This window comes from Archocentrus centrarchus, chromosome 19 (assembly GCF_007364275.1).
Source record: "Archocentrus centrarchus isolate MPI-CPG fArcCen1 chromosome 19, fArcCen1, whole genome shotgun sequence".
Taxonomy (NCBI): Eukaryota; Metazoa; Chordata; class Actinopteri; order Cichliformes; family Cichlidae; genus Archocentrus; species Archocentrus centrarchus.
In genome coordinates this window covers 8,080,467-8,104,624 of record NC_044364.1, presented here as the reverse complement: position 1 = coordinate 8,104,624, position 24,158 = coordinate 8,080,467, and the positions used below count along the sequence as shown (strand labels likewise).

At 41.3% G+C, this 24,158-nt stretch overlaps 2 protein-coding genes across 2 annotated transcripts in view; one reads left to right on the top strand and one right to left on the bottom strand.

Moving 5' to 3' along the window:
- Window positions 1–9,336, bottom strand: part of shisa9a (shisa family member 9a) — a 46,791-nt gene extending 37,455 nt beyond the window's left edge. Inside the window, exons 1-2 of the mRNA XM_030755681.1 lie at window positions 8,764–9,336; window positions 7,475–7,581 (exon numbers count right to left, since the gene is read on the bottom strand). Of these exons, the coding sequence (XP_030611541.1) occupies window positions 7,475–7,581; window positions 8,764–9,278 (622 nt within the window). The 5' untranslated portion in view covers window positions 9,279–9,336. The remainder of the gene's footprint in view (window positions 1–7,474; window positions 7,582–8,763) is intronic.
- Window positions 9,337–11,901: 2,565 nt separating this feature from the next.
- The window catches only part of cpped1 (calcineurin-like phosphoesterase domain containing 1), a 50,988-nt gene continuing 38,731 nt past the window's right edge, over window positions 11,902–24,158 (top strand). Inside the window, exons 1-2 of the mRNA XM_030754674.1 lie at window positions 11,902–12,094; window positions 17,013–17,231. Of these exons, the coding sequence (XP_030610534.1) occupies window positions 12,037–12,094; window positions 17,013–17,231 (277 nt within the window). The 5' untranslated portion in view covers window positions 11,902–12,036. The remainder of the gene's footprint in view (window positions 12,095–17,012; window positions 17,232–24,158) is intronic.

Below are 24,158 nucleotides of genomic sequence, written 5' to 3'. Positions count from 1 at the left end.
CCCGAGACCACAACCCTGAGTTTGAATGGTGCTTTGGGATGGGGGGGGGGGCATAAATGTGCTATCAGCAAGAGCCTTCCCTGCCTGTGACGCTGGTGGCATCAGTCAGGCAGCCAAGCAAATGTGCTGCCTGCCCCTGGGCCATGTGAAAACTCAGGCATGTGAAACTGAGGCCTGGAACAGAATTATTATGTGTACATGGAGGCTCTACGTGTGTGGGCGCCTTTTGGTGTCCATATGCATGTGTGCACATAAGAAAGAAAAAAGAGCCTTTAGTACTTTGGGGACATTGAAAGTGATCCGTTGCTTTGGCCGGTTCATGAAAACAGACTGTTCTCTTTCAAAGCCAAGACTTTCACAGTACATACACAGAAATAAGTGAATGGCCAGTTACTACATTACTGTAAATATTCTAAGACACACTTCAGAGGTACAGTACCAACCTTTTTTTTAAATTGTTTTTCTGTTTTAGATTAATCTTAATAAACATCCAGCTAAGAGTACGCTTCTGATTTTAAGTTCCATGTTCTATTAGCTAGTTCAAGTTCAATGCATCAGTTGCTAATAACTGTATATGAAGGGCGATTAAAATGTTCTACAATTTAAAACCCATTCCTGATTTAAAATATCTCCCTTTCTAGGTCACCTCCTTGTGCACCTCTAAACTTCTTACAGTGTTGCTGCTACTTTTAGGTTTCTCCCTGGAAATCTCGTTCTAACAGCATGCACATGTGATTCTGCAACAGGACCCTCGACCTCTATGCAGAAAGCAAACGTCAACTTCTGATGTTCATGTTGAGGATCATTGCTGGTGATGAGAGCTGTGTCTCCAGCTATGACCAAATCATAAACAATACAAAAGATGGATGTAGCTACCATGACGTCACACACTGGTTTTAAAAGTCTTATAATTCCACCATGAGTTTCAGCTTGCTTCGCTGTACATCTGACAGACCGTAAGCTTGTTGCTGTTATAAAGAACATAGCAACCTTCTCAATAGTTCCTCTTCTGCGGTGCGAAATGCCAAGATGCATGCATTGATTAAAGTACTTCTTCAAACTTTAACAAAGCCAGCATTACAAATAAAACTCAATGTGAAAACTGTGTTTACACCTGTCCTGATGAATAATTAATTCATTAATCCAACTGAAAATAATCCTAATATTTGCAAAAGGTCTGACTGATTAATTTGAAGAGTTGATTAGGAAGAGTCAGTGTAGCAGTTAATTAGAAACCAGTGAAAACCACCTGTTCAAACATACAGACTGAGAGTCTGTCTGCGTATCCCACGGCTGCCTGTTAGTGCTATATCATCACAGGTAGCCAAATGTAAATGAGACTGAAATAGATGAAGACGGATAGATGCAATATTCCTCATCACACTCACAGTTGCACCGAAGCTGAACACAGGCTATGACATACGCATCCACATGCAAATACAGGATATATGATGAACATGCAAGTGAACATAGACATGAACACGTGCGCACCTGCAAACACACAGACATAGACGTAATTACCTGTCAAATGCAAGATGTGACTTCCTGGGAGTAAATGAACTGATTAATATTCGCAAGGAGGGGTGGGGGGCGTTCGGCTGATTAGACGTTAAGATATTCTCCATCCCTCGTTCCTTTTTATTATACCGCACCACAATGAGCAGATAGAAAATTACACACTAGAAGATGCAAAACACCAGGAACAGAAAGGGAAGGTTGGCATGAATTAAAACACTCTCAGTGCCCATCAGAATACTGTTTTGCTTTTCTTCTCTCTGCAGAATGAGCGCTCCTTCCAATTACCATCCCCAACAGAAGCTCACGTTCAGTAAGAGAAATGTGATACAGCTTAGGGTAACCTGCTACTTCTTTAGGATTTCAGAGAACAAGTTAAAAATGCACTTTCTTCCCTAGATTGTCTATTTCTTTCTTCTCAGTTTCTAAAACCTTTTTGCCTTTATTCTCCTCCCAGTCCCAGTCTCCCTCCTCAGGCAGTGTTGACACCTCTTTGTCAGGCCTCCCTCTGTGTCTAAACTGAGTGAATGTCTACTGTTGGTCGATGCTTGCCAGCTTTGAGACCCCCCAAGCCCTAATAAGCAGGAGTCTAATGGTGTCCCAGGGCTGCTGAGGGGCCTCACATTAAGATAATTAGGCAGAGAGAGGGTGCAGGAATGAGGCCCTGGAGAGGAAGAGGAGGAGACAGTTCTGCACTTTCTGAGAATCTGAGCTTGTGACTTGCTGTTTTCACTTTGTTGGTCTCCGTAGCCTTATTAAACCCTATAGCAAGGCTGCAAATGAGGTTTTCAAACCAACTAAATCACATTTAATGCAAGGTATCACGAAGAGACTTGTGTTATGTGACAGCAAACAGGAAAGGAATCGTGCCAAAGATTGCAGACATTTCTGCCTTATCATTTCTCCATGAGTCATCCATAAACCCAAGTTTCAAACACCACATATGAATGATGAAGCCAAATGGGCCTGGAGATGTAGCTCTCCTGATTACCATGTGACACAGCATTAGAGTCTGAGCAGCTAATTTGATTTCTTGAAATGGTTTGAAATTTATAGTGCTAAAAAGGATAAAAATAGCTACATGCAAAATACCATATAGGGCATGTTTGTCTTCACAGGAAGGGGACTCTGATGTAAACAGATGTTGCCAAGCTTTCCTGATTAGAAACAACTGTCAACACAGTGACAGCTGCTTACACAAAAGAGACAATATCAGTAATCTCAAATCTATACAGTATAAAGAAGCCACTACTACCAAAATATATATATATAAATATATATAAAATACACTTAATTTTATCAAGACAAAAATAAAATAGGTAATTTTTGCACTATAATTTGTTGTCCAGTACAGAAATATACAGCCCAATTATACACAGCTACTTAGCTAGCTAGCAAATAGCACATTTTGTAAAAATGCATCTTGTTGTTTTTGTAGGTTTTTTTTTTGGTTTTGTTTTGTACAAGCTCAATTAACAACTTCTAAGTGTCATCCATCAATCCATTTCTTGCTGTCTGGGTCATTGGGCGCAGCAGTCTAAGCAGACCACCAGACCTCCCTTTCCCCAGCCACCTCCTCCAGCTCAGTATGTCCTCCTGGGTCCTAGAGCGTCTTCCTAGTGGGACATGCCCAGAACACCTCATCCAAGAGGCGCAGAACATACAGTAGGTTGACCAGTAAATCAACAGCTTTGCTTTCAAATTCAGCTCTCTCCTCACCAAGACCGGTACAGTGTCTACATACTTAAACTCCTCCACTTGAGGCAGCAACTTATTCTCGACAAAGAGTCGGGACTCCACCCTTTTCTCAGTGAGAACCACGGCCTTAGACTTGGTGGTGCTAATTCTCATCCCAGGCGCCTAGCTGTGCGAGCTGGACGTCTTCGCTTGATGAAGCCAACAAGACCACTTCATCCATAAAAATCAGAGACGAGATTTCTGGACCACTGAACCTGAAAAGCTCCACCCCTCAGCTGCACCAAAAACTTTGTCCATAAAACTTATGAACAGAATCTGTAGCAAAGTTCAGCCCCTGCGAAGTCCAACACCTCTATACTTTTTCTTCCGTAAACAGATAGGAAACAGGGTCAATCTTCAGATCTAAATAAGTAAATAATCATATTTCCCAAAAAAAACAGTTTAGTTCTCTTTTAATTGCATGTAAAGTCCACTAAATTTGATTGTGTGAGAATGACAGCAAAGTCAAGTAAAAATGGGACAAATTTTTACTCAGCAGTTTGGATCAAAGAGAACTAACTGCAGATGTAGTGGAAGCTTTACTGTCACTCCAGCCGGCTATGAGCCTGAAAGACAAACTCTGGGATGGAACCTCAACTGTGCTTTTCCTGCCTGTTTGAACACAAGGACAGAAGCTGAGCTTCAAACGGAGCCGGAACTGGAGTGACGCCTCACAGATAACTACCTACAGCTCTGTCATTTTCTCTTTCACAGCCTCTCTTTGCTTGTTTCTACGGCCTGCATGTAGGTTCACTATCTGAGGCTCTGCTTTCAGCTCTGGCACTCTGCAATCAGATGTGACGTGCTGGAGGCTCGGATGACAGCTGGGAAGACAAGGTCACACAGTCACCTACTTTTAGCGAAGGATATGTACAACTCCTCTTGACAGACTTGTACAGTGCATGAAAACAGGTTTACGCACTGCAGGCACATTGTATGCCTGCATAAACTTTCATTTGCTCGCGCACAAACTCGTACACACATTCACAGTCGCAAGGCGGAGCAGGAGCATTTTGCAGACAGGGTCTTTTCTCGTGCCTGTGCAATCTCAGAAGCAATTACCTATTAAAATTTCATCCTTCCCATCTCAGAATGTTTAGGAAAAGATTATAACTACTGGGAAGGTAATTAAGCCGGCAAATGGTAAATTGCATTGTGAATACAGAGAGATATGTATGGTGTGTGTGTGTGTGTGTGTGTATGTGTGTGTGTGTGTGTGTGTGTGTGTGTGTGTGTGTGTGTGTGTGTGTGTGGGTGTATGCACACTTTGTCTTAGTGATGCCCACCTAAAGCTCTTGAGTGCATTACCCAGTGCATTACTGGTCTGGAGAACTTGTTCAGTCACAAGGATAACTAAAATTTTTTTTTTAACAATAAAATTTCACAACTAAGGACTTCATTAGATTATACAGCACAGGTCGCAGCAATGAGATCAGATTAAACGGAGGACTTCTAGCTTATAGTGCTAAAAACTTTGGTGAAAGTCACCCTGAATTAAACACTAATCACTCAAGAGTTGTCATATCCACCCATGGAGGAGTGGAGCTTTCAGAGTGCTTTAATATAGAACATACAGCAAACACAAAGCTATGTCCTTCAACAGTGATCGTTGCCATCAGTCTGGATGTTGCCACTGAGATCATTTAACTCCTCTCTTTGTACCATTTCCTCCTTTTTCCCGATCTTACTTTCCCCTCTTTTTTCCCATCCCTCTCGTCTTTGTCTCTTCCACTCTTTGATGCTGAAAGTGGAAAGACGCAGGATGTTCAGCCTTTTAGGGATTTAAACAAGTCTCTGGGTTTTTGAGTAGGTTGCGGGGAGGGGGACCTCAGACTTGTGTAGTACTGATATTTGTGGGACATACAGCAATGAATCCTATTCCTCTGTTAACAAACAGACTGAACCTTATAAATGGCAACACAACAGTGGTCATCAGTGATGCCTACACAGACAAATAGCATTCTGACAGTCACACAAGACCCAAAGGAATTTTCTCCCATTAAATAAACAAAGATGAGCTGCCAGACCAGGTTCAATCATGCCAGTAATAGGGCAATCTGGCCATAAGCTATAATCAATATGCGCTTTGCACTAAAAATAGATTTTCCAGCACAATCTTTCACTATATCTGAGCAGGCTCCCTTTGTGTGCATAGTGTGCACAACAGACCCTTTAACCCGAGTACTTATCTTTACATTGCCATTACCACTCTCTTCACTCTTCTTTTTCTCCTTCCCCCCATCTGTTTTTCACATTCACAGCAGCGCTTGTAATGATAAATCACCTTGCCCTTTTCAGTCTATTTATCTTCTGTTAATCATTTAAAATAAGAATAACACATCCATGTCCAGCAAATCCATATGTAATTCACCTCCGTTCCTGCAACCCTGATAAATCGCCTCCCGTGCTGACAGAAGGGGGTCCGCAAACCAATCAGGTAGCTGTCGTGGGAGGATCCTGGCAGATCACGGAGGTTAATAACATTCCACATGATTACCCACAAGCCAGAGGATTAGAAGGTTAAGGGGAGCAGGTTCCACATTGCAAATAATAATCGCTATTTCACAGCCATGTCCTCCTGGCCACTTAGGTGATAGGCCACCGAGCTATCTCTTCTCTCCCACAGTGTGGAGAGAAAAAAAAGACTTCAGCGGACCCTGACACCCACTGAAAGCGTTATTCATCTCTTTTCATGGTAGGACTTTTTTGAGCTTAGGACTCCCACCTCCCTCCCAAAAAACAACACTTAAAAAAAAAAATGCAACCTTTCTTTTCCCATTTTCCATGAGATGTGTTCTCATCACGATGTTGATGGCATCTGTGGGTGTAGTGCTTCATGCCGAGTAGGGTTATGTCACCTTGTCGTTGGGGAGCTGTTGTAGGATTGTGTATTTATCTCATTCTCACAAATGAACCACTCTCTGCCTCTTATGCAGACATCCCGATTCAGTAACAATCATTTGTAACTGCGATGTGTGTAAAGTTTAAAGACGGGAATTTATGGATACTGCTGGCTCTACATGGTCAAAATTGGAAACCGAGGAGGGGGGGGTGTCATCTAAATGGTAACTTGTTTCATATTTTGTAAAAAAAAATAAAAAAAATTGACAGAACAGATTTTCTTTCTGCACTCACAAAAGAGAGCGAATGCATGCAAATGCACAAAAAAAGGGAGATTTTTTTTTTGATGTGTGAGGATTTCAGCTCCAGTCACTTTTAATGGTACAAGGTGCCATTCAGGTATAGCGCTAGATGATAAGAAAGAGAGAGAGAGAGAGAGAGAGAGAGCAAGAGAGAGACCTCTGTGTCACTCTGTGTCTCAAACCCATCGGTTGTGGTGAATATCAGACTACATTTGTTTTTGTTTTTGTTTTTTTGTTTTGGCATAAAAAAAAGGTGATGCAACTTTAAGGGAGCCTGAATGTGTTATATGTGCATGTACTGTACTCTCTGATCTGCACATATTTATGTACTTTTACAAGTGCATTGTGAGCATTCATCTGTTTGATCTTCTGTTTTCTAAAAGCAAATAAGCTTGATACTGTAGCAGCCCACGGGACACAGCATAAATAGATGGCATTCATATGCTTTGTGTTATCCCCCCCCCCCCCCCCCCCCACACACACACCCACACACACACATACAGTACAAACACACTACCACCACCACTTCCTCTTACACACACACACTCCCACTTGCCTCTTTCTCTCATTATATCATGTGGGCATGAACCAAAATAAAACGGTGAATAACAGCTGAATTTGAAAAGCTCCTGAAAAGACGTGGAGATATTCTCTTTCTAGCCTCTTATGAAATGGATGGATATCTGGCCACTGTGAGATAAAACAAAAGCCAATTCTGTCATTTGAAACAAAAAAATAAATAAATAAAAATAAATAAAACAAGCCCGCAGGGATGTGTGTTTTCTCTCTGTGATTTTCTGAATATGCACCATCGACCAGATACCAGAGTTTGGTTTTAAAACGTTTGACTCCAGCTGAGATGACTGACTTGATCCCAAACTCTTACATCCTTCCATCACTTCAAATGACTTCACAGGGTCCTCTGACACCAACCGGCACACACTCAACGTCGGTTTAAATAAGCAGCTTTTTTGCTGACACACACCCCACCCACACCTCCATATGCTGCTCTAAGTTATACACACTGTTCACAATAATGAGCTGACCAGAAATGCCAGAAGAAAAAGAAAAAAACTCACGGAAGTTTGTGGCCCTGGAGACATAGTGCTGTGAATGCATCCCTAGGGCCTCTTCCCCACGATACTGCTCACCTGGACACCCGCCCTGCAGCACATTGGCGACGGCCCTGTCAGACAGAGGGAAAGCATATGAGGGAGAGCGTGTGAGACAGAGAGAAGGTGATGAATGAGGAGTGCAGACATGAGGAACTGTGCATAACATGGCTAATTTAATTATTCAGTTGGGCTGTACTGGTGCACACCATCGTTTCGTGACATTATAAGGTGCAGCTAACCAGAAAAATTAGATTCTCCAATGAATGGGAAAGATTTGCTTTCATTTGATCCTTTTTTTTCTGCAATTATTGCACATACACTCTAACCTATTAAATTACTACACTATGAAGGTGTAAAAAAATGAAAAAAAAAAAAAAAAGGCCAGTGATCTCCATTCAAAAACAGATACACAATGGAGTGCAATGCCACCTTACTCTACTGACAGAAACCGCCCCCTCAGATGAGAGGAGAGTAGTTCACTTGATGTTACGCTATGCCACAAGAGATGGACAGACTGGAGTGGAAAGAATATACAGTATCCTGTTCAGAAAGAGTCTCAATACAGAAGATACCAAAGATTGCTCTTGTTGCCCAGAAACCGCAGTCAGTGTGTGAAATATAATATGCACAGTGCATTGCAAGTTGCAGTTCATTTATGATGTTCTAGGGCATAGACAGGTGACAAATTAAAGGAAAATGTACCCTGGTGCTGGACCACCACGTGCAGCTAGAACAGCTTCGATGCTCTTTTGTCTCTACACCTTTGCTGGAGGACCTTCCAAAAGATATTCCCTCATTTTGGTGTTTTTGATTATGATGGTGGGGAGTGCTGTCTAACACACTGGTCAAGGTATTCAGTTAGGTTTTGATCTGGTAATTGCAAAGCGGAAAGCACCCCCCCCATCACTTTCATACTTACTGAACCATTAAGTAATGCCTCCTGTAGTACTGATGGAGACATATTCACTTACAGGAGACTACTCCTATCGGGATAAAAATGGTTGGAACAACCGATCGCATAACAGAGCCGCCTGATCCCCCTACTGAAGAGGTCAAGGGTTCAGGCTTTTCCTTTATTTTGTCACAAATATGAACTTCTGATATACCCAAGGGGTGAGATTAAGAACCACGCGTTGCGCGCTCCAGATCACTGCGTGCGTAGGTTACTACTGCAAGTGTCTTTGTAAACAAGCGCACCGAAAGAAGCAGACAGAGAAGGAGAGAGAGAGAGAGAGAGAGAGAGAGAGACTTACCTGTACATATTCTCTCTCTGGGGTCGGTGCGCCTTTTCCAGCCCCAATTTGGTGAAAATCCCCACAAGAGCCATGATGGCCACTACTCCACAAATGATGTAAACTATTAAGTTCGTCTTGTCTTTGGTGCTGTCGTGCATCTTGTTCGATTTTTTGTAGGGTGTCTGTCCGCTCTTCATCCACATCGGAGTGTCATAATTTGTACAGGTGCTCTGGTCGAGCCGCGACTCCTTGATAGAGCAGCAGAAGCGGAAGCCACAGGTGCCGCAGCAGTACAAATACACGCCCGTTTTGCAGATAAACGGTGGGTCCCACTGGCCCATCACGTCGTAGTAACCCCGACAGTTGTCCTCCGTGTGCGGGGTCTCCTCGGACACGCTCTCCTCCACCGTGGAGCCGTTCGAGGTGGCAATCATTACGAATCCTCCAAGCGCTCCTGGAATCCCGTCAGCCTTGCATACAAGAGCCATAAGTTTGAGCAACAAGAAGCAGAGGAGAAAGTATTTCCCTCTCATTGTGCTTTCTCCTCCGTTCAACTTCACGCGGAAACGAAAAGACTTGAAGAGAGGGGACAGGGCGCACGGTCATGATATGCCGAAAAGTCCAGAAATATCCGCGCCGATGAACATCTTTGCTAACATATCCTTGTCCAAAAACAAACGCGCAGAATAAAAACAACCTACGTGGACTGAACTTGGTTTAATTCAACTCCTCTCCAGCGGTCGCGCATCTATGTGTGGTTTTTGCAGGCTCAGATTGTGCGTTTTCGGGAGTGCATCACTTCACTGCTCTATCTGTGCGCACTTACGCACGGGAGTAGGCAGAGACACAAGCCGCACCGAGGACGAGAGCGCAGTGAGCGAATAGAAGAGCCGAGGGTGGGAGAGCCTGGTGCGCAAAAGGAGAGGAGGAGGAAAACAGAGGGAGGGAGTGAGACTGCAAGGGCTGACTCCGAGAGGGAGAGAGAGAGAGAGCATTTATTGCGAAATATTATGATAAAAGCCTCTGAAATATGCACATCACTGTGAGGAAAGTCGTGGGAGCCCCGTTTTTTTTTTTTGATACTTCCAATTGTAGGTTGCCATTGTTAGAGAAATCCTGAAATCACAAGTAGCTTAATGTGTTACAATAGGCAGCGGCTGGCAGAGCTTCTAAGAACAGGTGATACATTTTGAGAAAAAAAAATCCCCCTACTAAAGATGTGACTCAATACCTATAGATCCCAGGGGACTTTGCAGGAAACAGTAAGGCCTTAAGACTCAGTGTGTAGTTTAAATGTGCCATAACCGAATAACACAACTCCATAATGAGTAATATTTCACCACTGGCATATGTCTCACTCTTGTGGTTTTTGGCAATCGAATCTGTGCGGAACACAGATTCATAAAATCAGCGCATTTGGTTACCTCAACGCGCAATCCTCGCAAATTGTGTCGTTTTATTGTGAAACCAGGGCCAGGCGAAAATCACACAACCTTTGGCAGTAAAATGGCACAAGACAAAACAGAGAACTTGTTTGTTCAGGAAAGGCGAAAATATTAAGTCTAATTTGCCTAAAATCAGAGACCGCTCTTTTTTACCCCCCCAAAACAGTTATATATCTTTTTCCTCTGGCTTGTTGGGGTATTAATCCATCCATACTCTTTTAGTGTGCGTTTCCCAGTTTTGAAATATCTGCCACAGAAACTTCTGCCCTCTCTCGCCTTCTGGTGCTCAAAGCACCAAAACAAACAAACCCACGAAGCGGGTACTTAAAATAAAATCGGCAAACCTTGCTGTGAGAGTTTCCCTGTAGGAACGATTTTCTTTCTACCCGAACAACCGTCAAACCAAAGTAGACGTGCAGCTAGATAACTTTACACCCCACTCAGGCGCGCATCTCATGAATGCTTCATTCTGTACAGCTGTATGGTTGGCATGCGTAATTCCACACATATTGTGAGCCAAATGAGGTGGTGAACAAAACTCGCTTTATTCTATATTGACCTTTATTTATGGATCTAAACAAATATTGTTTTAAAAACTTGCATGTTGTTTACATTTTTGATCTGGCTCAAATATAACATGGCATCAACGGATGCAGATGTAGCGCTTGCTTTCTTCGGATTCGTGGATCGCGTCGGGTTTGTGGGGCTGTTTGTATGTTTGTTACATAACGAAATATCTCCTGGGTAATTAATTTTGGCACGTTTTACTGTTGTTAGATAATGGTGGTAGTGCAAGTGGCTGAATAATGAGTTAGATAATCCAGTAATGACTGAATGAATGTTTTGTTTTCATATCTCGATATTGACATAAGAGATGGATAATATATCCAGACATGAAAATAAAATAGCCATTCATTTATTTATTCATATTAGATTTTTCACCTCAAATAAGAGCTGCTTCAGGTGAAAACTGTCTTCACTATAGGTTAGGTGCAATGAAAAATCATAAAAGATTAATATATTTCCACCTGCAAATCCCTATGTTAGTTCTGATGATTCATTTTCTGGATAAAAATCCGATTTCCAAAGGGCCTTCGAGGTATTCAAACTGTCTGGAAGCACTGAAAGCGAGAAAAACCCTTGAATTTGTCCTTATTCAAATCGTATTAAAGCATCCAGACAATCGGTCCTGAAAAGAGGGCGGGTGCGTGTGCCTCTCTCCGTGGTTCTGAAAGGCTCCGTCCTCTGTCCAAGGTTCTTCTTTTAGTGCGATCTGTCATTTTGCCATTTTCACACACAGCGACAGTAACATGCACAAAGATGCGGACGATTCAAATGTTTGACTTATGAAGGTTTATTCGAGGGAGATGCGTGTGTTTAATATATATATATATATATATATATATATATATATATATATATATATAGTATTTAATTATGGTTTGTGGCTAAAATGATAGCGCAATTCTTTCTTTCTTTCTTTTTTATTTGATGTGTAGGCTATTTAAATAGTAAACAGAAAGGGAGCTCCTGGTTTAACAGCTTGTGGGGAAACCTGTTAGCGTGACTTCTTTCCGCCTGTACTTGCTTGCGTCTTGTAGTCATGCTGGGGGCCGCTACACACACACACACACACACACACACACACACACACACACACACACACACACACACACACACACACACACACACACACACACAGGCTGTTTAATCGATCGCCGATAGTTTCGGGTTTAGCTAGCCGCAGGAACAGCTGGGGCGAAATACGACAGCTACATACCAATCCTGCTCGGACCTACAAGCCACGCGTTAGTTTGCTCGGGAGACTCTTTAACCAGTGGATGTTATGGCTGAGAATATCTTTCTCAAGGCAAAACATCGGACATTCAGCGGACTCACTGAAGGTAAGTGACTTGTCGTTAGCTTCGTTAGCTTCGCCAGCTAAGTAACTTATGTGAGCTAGCGATCACCAACTTGGCAGCGTCGGTGAAGCAAATTGTTGGCGGCTACAGGTTAATAGTTTGACAGGGCTAAAGCTGTCACTTACAAGGTTCGCGTAGCTTTGTTTTTATCAACCGGTCGACGCTGTCAACCGCAGCAAGAGGAGGTGGCTAGCTAGCTAGCTCGTGTTTACAAAATTAAAGTATGCAGCGTGGCAATCTGCAATAAATCAAATCAGGGCATTCAGTAAATCCAGTGGTTGCAGCTTTGGGTGGGTATCTCGATTTGTATTTGTTTCTAACTCTTTTGCACAACAGTGCAGAAGAATTACAAAGCTGATTAATAGTCATACATAACTTAAAACTTAAAAATAAAACATGCTTGACTTGGACTGTAGCTTCTAATTAGTCATTCATTTATAGCTAAATTCATCCTCTAAGGTTGAGACAGGCTTATTTTAGTCCTTGTGTTTAGTTGTGTGCGAGAATAAACTTAAGTGAATTACATTTAGAAGTTTTACTCTTAAATGGTATGGTGCAGTCCTGCAGTTAAGCTATTTAAGATTTAAAACATAATCGCAGTGCCCGCAGCTGTGTGTTTATGAGCTCCCAGCCCTCCTGTCTGTTTAGTTTATTAGCACCTCCTGCTGGAAGCAGGCGAGTATGAGGAAGCTCAGGGAGGAAATTGAGATCTTCAGTATTTTATTTTCTGCAGCAAAAGAAACCCCCATGCACTGTAATCTGAAATGGTAATTCGTTTTGTTATGTGAAGTGCAAGTACTGCCACCTGAGAAATCAGAGCGGTTTTTGTGTTTGACTTTGCACCCAACCACTGCAACCACACAAGAGGGCTGCTTCTTATCTCTGGTTGTGAGCGCAATTGCCTGTTTTTGTTTTTAATTTTCCTGTGAACTAGTCAGACACCTTACTCCATACAGGGGAAATTTTGCACTATAAAGTACAGTATGCTGAATGTATTTTTAAAAAAAAAGTGCACTTTTTGAACATTTTTTAAAATTTTTTTTATGAGCCCGGTGAAATGTTTTGTCTGCTGTTAGAGTAATTGAATACTCAAGGGCAAGACTGGCATTCATTGGGCCATACATTCATATATTGTACATGTGTGCATGTGCACACTTTGACCATGTCTTTTTTTTTTTCCTACATTCCTTTGCAACGAATATTCCAGCCAAAGTTTGTATTTTCAGGAAGTAAAATCCATATGAAAGCATATTTAAGCTGCAGCAAAATTCTAAAACTGGTCTTGATTGTAAAGGTGTGCCCTTGAAAATTTTTGGTGTGTTTTAAAAGGTTAGTTCAGAGCTGTAAAAGTATAACTGAAATACTTAAGTGGGTGGCTCTTTGGCGTAGTGGTTAACACATTTGCCATGCATGCAAAAGATCCCAAGCTTAAGACCAGGAGGATTTTGCAAGCACAGTTCTATCAAATTGATTTAAAAAATGTCATTTCATTGTTCATGCTCTGTAATCAGGATTGCCTGACACACCACCTCCATACACTACCCTTAAGTGGAAGTGTGTGAAGCTGCTCTCATTTTGAAATATTTACAAATTGAGACTTGTTATCAGTAGGAGACTGCACTAATTTGCTAACCTGATACATAGTGATTTATTTATTTATTCATTTATTTATTTGAGATGTTAGGATGGCTCATTGATACCTGAGAGGAAGAGAGAGTCAGTGAGTGAGCTCTGACTTCGGGCATTATCTGGGCTACAGCTAACAGCTCAATTTAATTTGACACCTTGGTCCTCCACCACACTAAGTCTCCCTTTTAGATTTAGTGTGGTGAAGATTCTGGAGGTCTAAAGTCATTAGAAACTATAAACTATTTTATATCACTCTCCATTTTTCTGAGTATCCTCTGCATCACACATCCACAACTCCTCCTCAGTCTCTACCTGCTCTCACAAACTTTTTAGGATTTTTTTTTTCCAAATTATGCAATGGATGGCGTTCGACTCAGAGCTGGGGGTCAAGTTGCACTTTAAAATGCAGCTTTAGTCTTTATCCTCTCAAGAAGTAAAAATGCTGACAGGCTGTCACAGCCTGCTAAGATAAAATTAGGCTTTTGCCACCAAACTTAAGGGGGGTCTTTTATGCTCATTTCCATATTTTTATTTGTGAACTGTTTGCATGACTCAGTTAAAAAAATAATGCTTATTTATCATCTAGTGGCAGCCCCTCACTGTTTAAAAAAAAAAAAAAAGCTTTAGCTTGCTTTCCCCTTCTTTTAAGCACACTTTGTTCTTATTGGCTACCCCACGGAAACAGAATGTTGGAACATCAAGTGTGTGCCTGAGATGACCATTATTGAATATATATATATATATATATATATATATATATATATATATATATATATATATATATATATATATATATATATATATATATATATATATATATATATATATATATATATATATATATATATATATATCTAACCATCTCAGTTGGGTTTAGATGAGATGATTGTTGGAGGCCAGGCCATCTGATGCATCACTCAATCACCCGCTTTAGCCACTACATAGCCTGTATGTGTGTTTGGGGTCATTGTCCTGTTGAAAAACAAATGATGGCCCCACAAACGCAAACCAAAGGGGATTCCACGCCGCTGCAGAATGCTGTGGTAGCCATGCTGGTTAAGTGTGCCTTGGATTTTGAATAAATCGCCAACAGTGTAACCAGCAGAGCACCCCCATACCATCACACTTCCTCCTCTGTACTTCATGGTGGGAACTACACATGAAGGAACCATCTGCTCACCTTTTCTGCATCTGGCGTTTGGAACCAAAAATCTAAAATTTGGACTCATTAGACCAAAGGACAGATTTCCACTGGTGTAAAGTACATTCCTTGTGTTCCTTGGCCCAAGCCATTCTCTTCTTCTTGTTTTCCTTAGAAGTGGGTTCTTTTCAGCAATTTGACTATAAAGTCCAGATTCAAGCAGTCTTCCCTGAACAGTTGTTGTTGAGATGTGTGTGCTACTTCAACTCTGTGAAGCATTGTCTGTAAGGTGGACACAAAACACTGATTCATCCCTTGAGTTAGGCGCCTTTTTTTTAATGCTTGAATGATTCAGTGTTAAGTGGTTCAATAAAAGAAAAGACATTTCTGTGAAAATGGTCATGTACAAGGACTGGACTGAAAATGAATGGAAAAGCAGCCGTTGTCCAAAGAAAGAAAACTTTGAACTCAAAGTCTGGAGAACTATTTTTCAAGACACTTTAAAAATGATAAGTCTGGCTCCTTGGAAGCAAAATATAAAAAAATGAGGGGTGGCTCAATATCTTTGCTCAGTACAGTATATAACAAAAGTAAGAGAATGTATATTAGGTGCTTCTGAACTTTGTTACATTGATCCTCCCAGCCTTAGAATTCATCAACAGTACTCAATGTGTAGTCATAAGCTGAGATCAAGGCCAGCCTAGTTTAGATTGAGGCATTCTAAAATAATTTGGTTGACAAGATGATGAAGATAATCATAAAAGCAGAATCTGTCTCATAAATGTCAATTACACCGAGTTCTTCACTGTTGAGCTTTTACGAGTTTTCCTCCCAGGAGCAAGGCGTGTTTTTTTTTTTTTGTTTTTCTTTTGTTGTTGTTGTTGTGCTTTCTTTTCTTATCTTTGCTCAAGTTTCTCTGGAGGACAGAATTATCATCAGCTCATTTGGGAGAGTGATACATGGAGAGCATGTTAAACACAGGATGCTGAAGAGTTACAAGCCCCTGCTGAGTGAGAGTGAGGGGATTTGTGCAGATGCAGCCCCTCCACAGTCGGCGCGGTGCATAACTACAGTGGTACTGCTTCCACATCCTCCGGAAACTAAATGAGTAGAAAGCTGTTGTTTACACCTGCTCTTAGTATCTGTCCATTTCGGGGGGAAACAATAAGACTCCCATTTCCATATTACTTTGGCGGGCTTTCTCTTGCGTCCTCCATGTCATGCCTTGTCATTACCATCAGCCAGGCCTCATTGAGTGCCTGCTTTTCTCTTTTCATGGAAAGGTGGGCACTGTTTGCCTTGTTATTTGAGAGTGATTAGATTGTAGGGCCCTTCTGTTGCGTAATATATCAGGATTATGTAAAACACTTGTTCTTTGCCATTCATTTTCTAACATGTATCGCTGTTAATTATTTAGCATTGGTTACTCATGGAGAGAGAGCACGTACATCACTTCTCCGCTGTCGAGGTTTAATTCCCGGTCCTAAATCCTAATCAAGCGTTGTGCCAATTTCAAGAATGAATGTGATGAGGTTTCACAGCAGGCCTTGCACCACTAAATGACTAATGCTGTGATGATACCTAATTCTTAAAGCTTTAATGTTTCTGCTTATTGCTTTTTTTTCTTTTTTTGTGTGTGTGTGTGTTTTTTTTAAGCATCCTGTGGCTTAATAGTATAGAAATAACAATGTTTAGAAGTAACCAGTAGTTAATATCCTGCAGATGGATCAAAACAAGAAAAACTATAGCTTATGTTTACATTTGTGTATATATACACAAATGTAAACATAAGCTATAGTTTTTCTTGATATTTTGCAATGGCTCAAGACTTTTGCACACTACTAACAGTTTTACTACTCTACCAATCATTCATCTTTTTATGCATTACACATTATTATTGACTTACAGCTGTTCATTTGAAGTCTGAACCCTGTATTCACTGACCTTTTAGCTCTGTTTTGGTGCTACTCATGCCCTGACTCTTAAGCTGCTTCTGTTCACCAGAACTCTGCTTATTTGTACAGTTTGATGCTGTTGAGGTGGTGTTCTTATAGTGCATGACAGTTAACTGACTAACCTGTATAGCCATAATAATTAGCTTAAAGATGCATTGTTCTGTTTTTGTTTTAGATGCAGAGCATGAATGGACTGGGCCATTTTTCTTCATCCAAGCTGCAGACCCCCAGCTTGGGCTGATGAAGGCCTGGAGGGACGGCGACTGTGACGGCGGAGGGGACGAATGGGCCGAGGAAGTGGAGCTCACTAAGCAGGCTTTGGAGGCCGTTAACCAACTCAGACCAAAGCCGAGGTTCATGGTGCTGTGTGGTGACCTAGTCCACGCTATGCCAGGTACGGGCAGAGCACAGCAAAGAAACATGCTGCATTTAATTCTTTCAAAATGTTGTAGGGTTACGAAATGCGGGCGTTACTGCTGCAAGCACCGAGTGTCGCTCCTGCTGTTGCTTTGTAATCAAACTCTGAAGTACATTGCCTCTCGCTAAACACTAAATTACTTTTAACTTAACTGAGCAAAAGCACAACAGCAAAAAAAAAAAAAAAAAAAAAAAAAAAGCCACAACAGTGAAGAGAGGTTCCCCTGTGGATGTGCAACCATATGGACAGGAAAAACAAGATAGTGGCATCAACCAGTCTGACTGCCAATTATCGTCGAATGTTTGGGGACATAATGTGAACTCGCAGATGCCAAACTGCGTGAGATTTAGCTCTGCTTAGCCTCTTATGGTCTGACCAGATTATACAGCAGCGGTCCCGGGAGGGCTATCTCATCGCATCTGGTATGTCACAAAGGCCTGTTCAAATGCTGCGCTTGTTTCAAAGTGTTTAAAATGTATGTCCCAAATTACCGGTAACAGCAAGATTATTGAGAACTACATGCTGTGATTTCATGCATTAAACATTTCACTGTCAGCTTGCTTTATACTTTGTGTTTTTCCCTTTGTGATGTGGAATGATGATTGGCTTTGTACGTATTTATCTAGGTGAGTATGTTGTGTTTTTTTTTTTTTGTTTTGTTTTTTTTGAGTGGGATGGGGGTGCAAACAGAACAGTTTCATTGAGATGTAATTTATCCATCTTAGATTGTTTTGGTGTGAGTTGTCCAATTGTAGAAATGTCTGCGTATTGTTTTTTTCTTTGCTTTGGCACTGCCATCTTGGTTTCTTTAAACCAGGCATGAAGAGTGAGGGGTGAATCTGACTAAGCAACTGAGGGACCCTGAATTCCTTTTTGACTATAGGAAAGAATAACAACTTTGAAGTTTTTTCAATTTAAAAATTTTTTGAAGATAAACAGTATTTTATGCTTAACTTCAATGACTACTTCTCTCTTACCTATGAGCAGACTCTTCTGAAACTTTCCATAAGTATTCATTGGCAACATTTGACAAAATATTTGAGACGGATTTTAACATTTTTGACTTTTTCAAAGTTGTATGAATTTTTAAAATTTTCAAGGAAATTGTACATTGATGATTTTCGAGAACTACTGTACATTGATGTTTAACTTCAGTTGCTACTCCCCCTTATTCATTGTCTTATTCTTCTGAAACTTCTCATGAATATTCATTGGGCAAAGGGGAAAAAAATTGGTAGATTTGATAGATTGATAGATTTTTTTTTTTTTTTCCTCCACAGATTTCCAAAATTTTTAAGAAATATTGTATTTTGATGTTTATCATCATTCAGTACCCCTTCCTGGTTTATTAGCAAGTATTCACTGGACTAAGGTCTACAGCAGTGGTCCCCAACCTTTTTTGAGCCGCGGACCGGTTTAGTGTTAGAAAATATTTCCACGGACCGGCTTTTAAGGTGTGGCGAATAAATACGTCAAAATAAATGATATAACCAAGTGTGATATTTTCTACGTATAATAATAAAAAACGGGAATCCACTTTGTATTCGTATGCAACTCTATCAGCAGCGTTCTCGTAACATCCCGCCTCAACATGAATAACAGGCTCTCTGCCCACAGCGCTCCCTGGTCAGCTGTTAGAGCCATGGTAAAACATGCCTTCAAAATAAGATACACCGCAAAAACAAATACAGTAGAAATCACCTCAGTCGGATTCAAATGGCCCAGTTTGGGGTCTATTATCGAATTTCGCTGCAATGGCTTCTGCTTCATCTATGAATTTGCTTCTGCAAATTTTATAATCTGAAATTTTACTCGTAAGTGCAAGTTTGTAGCTTACACTTGCCACGATTGTCCCCGGTGAAATGAACTGATATAAACACTAAAACAATTTCCAGGCGTTGTTAGTGTGTGTGTAGTTGTGCACGAACGAGCCGATGCATGGAAGTGGGCGGACAGGAGCTGAGGAGGGTTTTAGCGCTAAACTCATCCAGTTTATGCGATCACATTTAACTGGAAATTTATTACAATGGGACCAGATTTTTCATCCGAGGTAGGTGAATATCCGACGGATTTATGTGATGATTTTATTGGAATTAATGTTAGGAAAAATCAGGACCTGCAGATGCCATCCAACTAGAGCGAAAACCCGATTTGTGCGACTTCGACTTAGGTGATTTTTACTGTATAAAGCGCATGAAAAATACAACTCACCATAACACTGAATCAGTGTAAGCCCCCTGAGCTTGTTTCTCTGATACTCATTTTTGCTGGCTTCTGGTTTGACTGGGTTCGGCCGATTTCACATGGAGCGTGGCTGCAGAGCCGCGGTGTCAAGCGCTGGAGAGTCAGTTTGATGGCTGGGTCTACCTCACTGCTATCCCCGGTGTTGATAAATAAAAATGGTAAATGGACTAGTTCTTACATAGCGCTTTTCTACTCTTGTTGAGCACTCAAAAATTTAAAGAAGCGTTATGTAGGTCAACCAACCGATTTCGTTAGACAGGCCTGAAGCTTCTGGGTTTAATTTTAGCGGTGACGTATCATGTGAGCAGAAACGTCTTGACACGTCAAGAGGAAGTCATGGAGGGAAGTAACGGAGCGAATCCGCCCATTTTTCAAAATAAAATTTAGTTTAGGCGCAGATAATAAGTAAAACGGAAATAATTTAAGTTATTTATTCTTTATGTGCGGCCCGGTACCAAATGTCCCACGGCCCGGTACCGGTCCACGGCCCGGGGGTTGGGGACCTCTGGTCTACAGAATGCTTCAGACAGATTTTAAATTTTTTACTTTATTTATTTTTTACAACTTTTCAAAATTAAAAAACAAACCTAAAAAGTATCAGCTCAGTGATGGTATATCACATATTGCACAAGTAAAACATTTGACAGTGGAGCTCTATAGGTCAACAGCTCTCTTGTTTTGCTAGGAAAATGGGAACTAGATGCAGTGATTTATTGAAATGTGCCAAAAAAAAAAAAAGAAAAACATGGAAACACAGCGTATAAGGGAAAAACAGAGTGTGTACAGTTTGAGCAAGCTTGAAAGTTAATATTTTATCCTTTATCCTTGAACACAGCTTGAACTCTCTCAGGCAGCTTTTTTGTTATTTCTTTAAGTAGTCCTCAGGAATAGTTCTCCCGGCTTCTTGAAGGACATTCAAAGCTCTTCTTTGGACCTTTGCTGTCTTTTGTTCTGTTCTCTGTCAGGATGATCCCACACTGCTTCAGTAATGTTGAGGTCTGGGCTCTGGGGAGGCCAATCCATGACTGATACTGCTCCATTGTTACTCAGGTTAAATTGATTGCAGCATTATGACCTAAACTGTGACCATATCAGGCATTCGTTCTCATGCGTCACGCGCATGTTATTTTGTGAGATGGCATGATAGACAGATCAGCACTGTTAACTAGCTGACTCAACTTACACTCTTCTCACTGTGGGTTTTAAATTCTGATCAGGTTAGCGTGAGATGAATGAAGCCTCATCTTCCCTGAAAAGTATTTTTTATCCCAGTATGAAATACATTAGTCATAATAGTAAAACACTAGCGTTTCAGAATAAAACAGAATAAAACAATAAAGATTACTTGCTTTTTCTGTCATGCAGGATTTGAAGGAGCATGGGACTCAACTGACCTGAAAAATTAGCACATGTATGCATTTTTGCTAATAATAAAACTGCCAAAAATATAACAGACATGGCGTTATGTGTGAGTGAACATACATATCATAATTTGTCTTGAACTTTAAACCCACCCCATACAGCACCTTATATCTGTGTCCATTTCTGCAGTTGCGTTCATCGTCAGACTGATGAATGCAAATATATATTTCTCACCTGCCCTGTGAGATAACCCTATTCTAATTAATGCTTTCTGTGAAGAACATCAGCTTTGGGATGGTTCAGCCTCAGAATAGGTTTCACTGAGGTGGCGAGGCAGGTTTGAACATTAGCCTTCTCTGTTTCCCAGCCAGAGTCTGTAAACAACATATTCCCATTTGACAGCAGCTGATATTTATCTATGAAAAGCAGACGGCTTCTGGCTGTTCTCACGATGATGCTGATGAAGATTTTGGCTATTGATCTGACCAGACAGACTTTAAATTCTCATCCAATTGAAAGAAATCCGTACGAGGAAGCTGCTGGCATCTTTTCTGGTGCTACAGCTTTTGCAGCTGGGAGGCAAAAAAGAAGTTAGCTCTGTCCATGAAGTCTAGTTTGAACACATCAGACCCCTGTGACAGCATGCAATATTTATCTATAAAAAAAACACCTGGGTGCCTTTAAGCTATTTGCATGAAGGCACTTTTTTCTTTTTTTCTTTTTTGTTGTGGAATTATTCAGTCGAAAACAACTAGTTGCTAACGATGATTGTTAGGTATTGCATTTGTTTCATTTAGTTTGTAAACAGTATGTTAAAGATGTTGGATATCTTGAAAGCAGCACAGCAAAACAAGTTTTCTTTCTTTTTTTTTTTGCCACAGTGGCAGCTGGTTTCGCCGATGCACCTGAGGCTTTCTGAATAGATTTTCAGAATCAGACTAAATTTGAAAAAAGCTGGTTACCTTCAGAAATGGCTGGTTGTGTAAACACCATAATCACTTTGCTGCCCACCTTGCCTGAAACCGACACACTGCATTTGACTCATGCTGTGTTCAGTTGTTCTCCTCTCTGCCTATTTCAACAGTACATATGATTTACACTACATAACCTTTAAATATAAACCAAAAGATGCTGTTCATGAAGGGAAAAACAACTTTTTAAAGATGCTGAGAATTTGTTCTTTAGCTGAAGCAGATGCTTTTATTTAAGTAACTGTAATCAAATGAAATGACTGACTGTGGTGTAGTGTGGTGTGCTTTTCTCAGTGTCCAGCTGCCTGACCTTATAACAGGTTAAGAGGACCTGGCTGACAGAGCCTGCTGCAGATTTAATATTGGGTTAAAAAGAGCCATGAGCTGTTAACCAGTGCAAACTACCTATGCATGAAAATTAGGTGACTAACATGCAGTGCCTGCCTGGCTGGCTGGCAGCAAGCAGACCTGTCTCCCTCCATCTCTGCGTGTCTTCTCTTTCTCTCTCTCTCAGGGCTCTGGTGACATGCTTGATTGGATCGCGATGAAAGTTTTATTCTGCCTAATCCTGGAGACCATGTAAGATATTAAACCGAATAAGAATATTTATATGTGGAGCAGTATGCCATTAGTAAAATGTCCTTTTCTCCCCATTTCTAAAATGACTCGAAGCAAACTATTCATATTCAGCAGAGATTTGGCTTAGTCACAGAGCTACTCTTGCTTTTCTCTTTTCTGGGTCATAATGACCACCAATTTTAGCTGCACAGCCACAGTCATGAACCTTCCTGGAGCTGTCTCCTGCTATCATCTAGCTGAGTCTAGCTGTAGGCATCCAAGTATCCTTATTATCCCCATGACTGCACCATTTAAACCAAAACATGTCCCCATCCGTTTGCCCACCGCACTCCTGCCATCTCCCCTTATGATCAGTCGCATTTAGAGGTCAAAGCATGATCCACTTCACATGTAGTCCTACAGTAAATGGTGTAAGCACTGGGTTTAAACCTAAAGACCTTGGGGACCTTTTAAACGCTGTGGCGTCAGCTGTTGTTACTGTCAGCACCAGCAGAGCAGGTTGTGTGTGCCATCCTCATTACTCGCCACGTCTGTCACTTGCCTGGCAACTGGGCCGCTGCATTGGTAGGGAGGAGGGAAGAGGTATTATAGCTGAAGCTGCTCCTTCCGTCTCTCAATTGACATTTCCCCTTAAACTGTTTATTTACAATACAGAATGAATGGGTGGCGGCCAGGGGAAGCTGGCTGTCAACCGGCATTGTCAACACTGCTGCCTGTCGGCGACAGGAAATTGGCAACTGTATTTCTGTTCCTACGGATTTCACTCTCTGTCTCCCTTCTCCATTGCTCTCACATTCTCTTTTCTTTTCTTTCTCTTTCCTCTATTATCTGTCTGTTCTCTTTGGTAAACAGCTGCAGTAACATGCCTCATACCCTATTTTGACAACCTTCATTTGCAAGTCTGACACATACACAAACATGCTGATTAATTCTTGTCTCTGATGAATCTATTTGAAGCATCTATGTGAATTAACTGTGGAGTCGAGGGTGTAAAGGTTCTGTCTTATAATTGTTATGGAAGAAATAAGAGTCATTGTGTGCTTGTCAGTTTCAGGTTTCATCTTAAACTGTAGGGAAACTGTGTAGGCTAAGTGGCGATGTCTTGGTGTAATAAATTGTCTTCCTTCCTCAAAGATTTCTGATGAAGTGTTGATTAGTGAAGCACTAGCTGGGCATCTCATCGCAGTGGTCCACAAGGAACAACCCATTCCCCGAAACAAAAAGTAGTAGGAAGAAATGTGGGCCAGTGGCTCTTCCTGCATCATCGTGTCACCCAGACCTTTACCGATAGTATGTTCCTTGATTCTAATTCCCCATCTCCTCTCTAATCCAAACCAACCCCCAAGAGACGCTTTCTCATCTCAAGGACTTCATTCAATCTTGCTTCATCTTCGCTTGCTATTGCCGTCTCTCCCTCTCTTACGTTCGCTTTCCCGTGTCTTTCTCTCACTTACTTTCAAAGCTGACAAATGAAGAGGATAAAGAGTAGGGGGTGGGCAGCAAAGGGAGGAGGTGGTGGGGGAAGCGAGATAGAGAGCTGATTAGATTAGAGAAACATGCTGGACTTGACACTCTCCTAATGAGCAGTACAAAGGATTCAAGCTGTGTCTCTGGGGTTTCTTGAGGGATGTTACGCATAATACAGCAGGGAGAAATGTTTAAGTACGCATGTGCGTGCATGTGTGTGAAACTCAGAAAGGTGAAGAGGTTGCCTTGGGAATTCCCTGTCCCTTTTCTGTAATTGTGG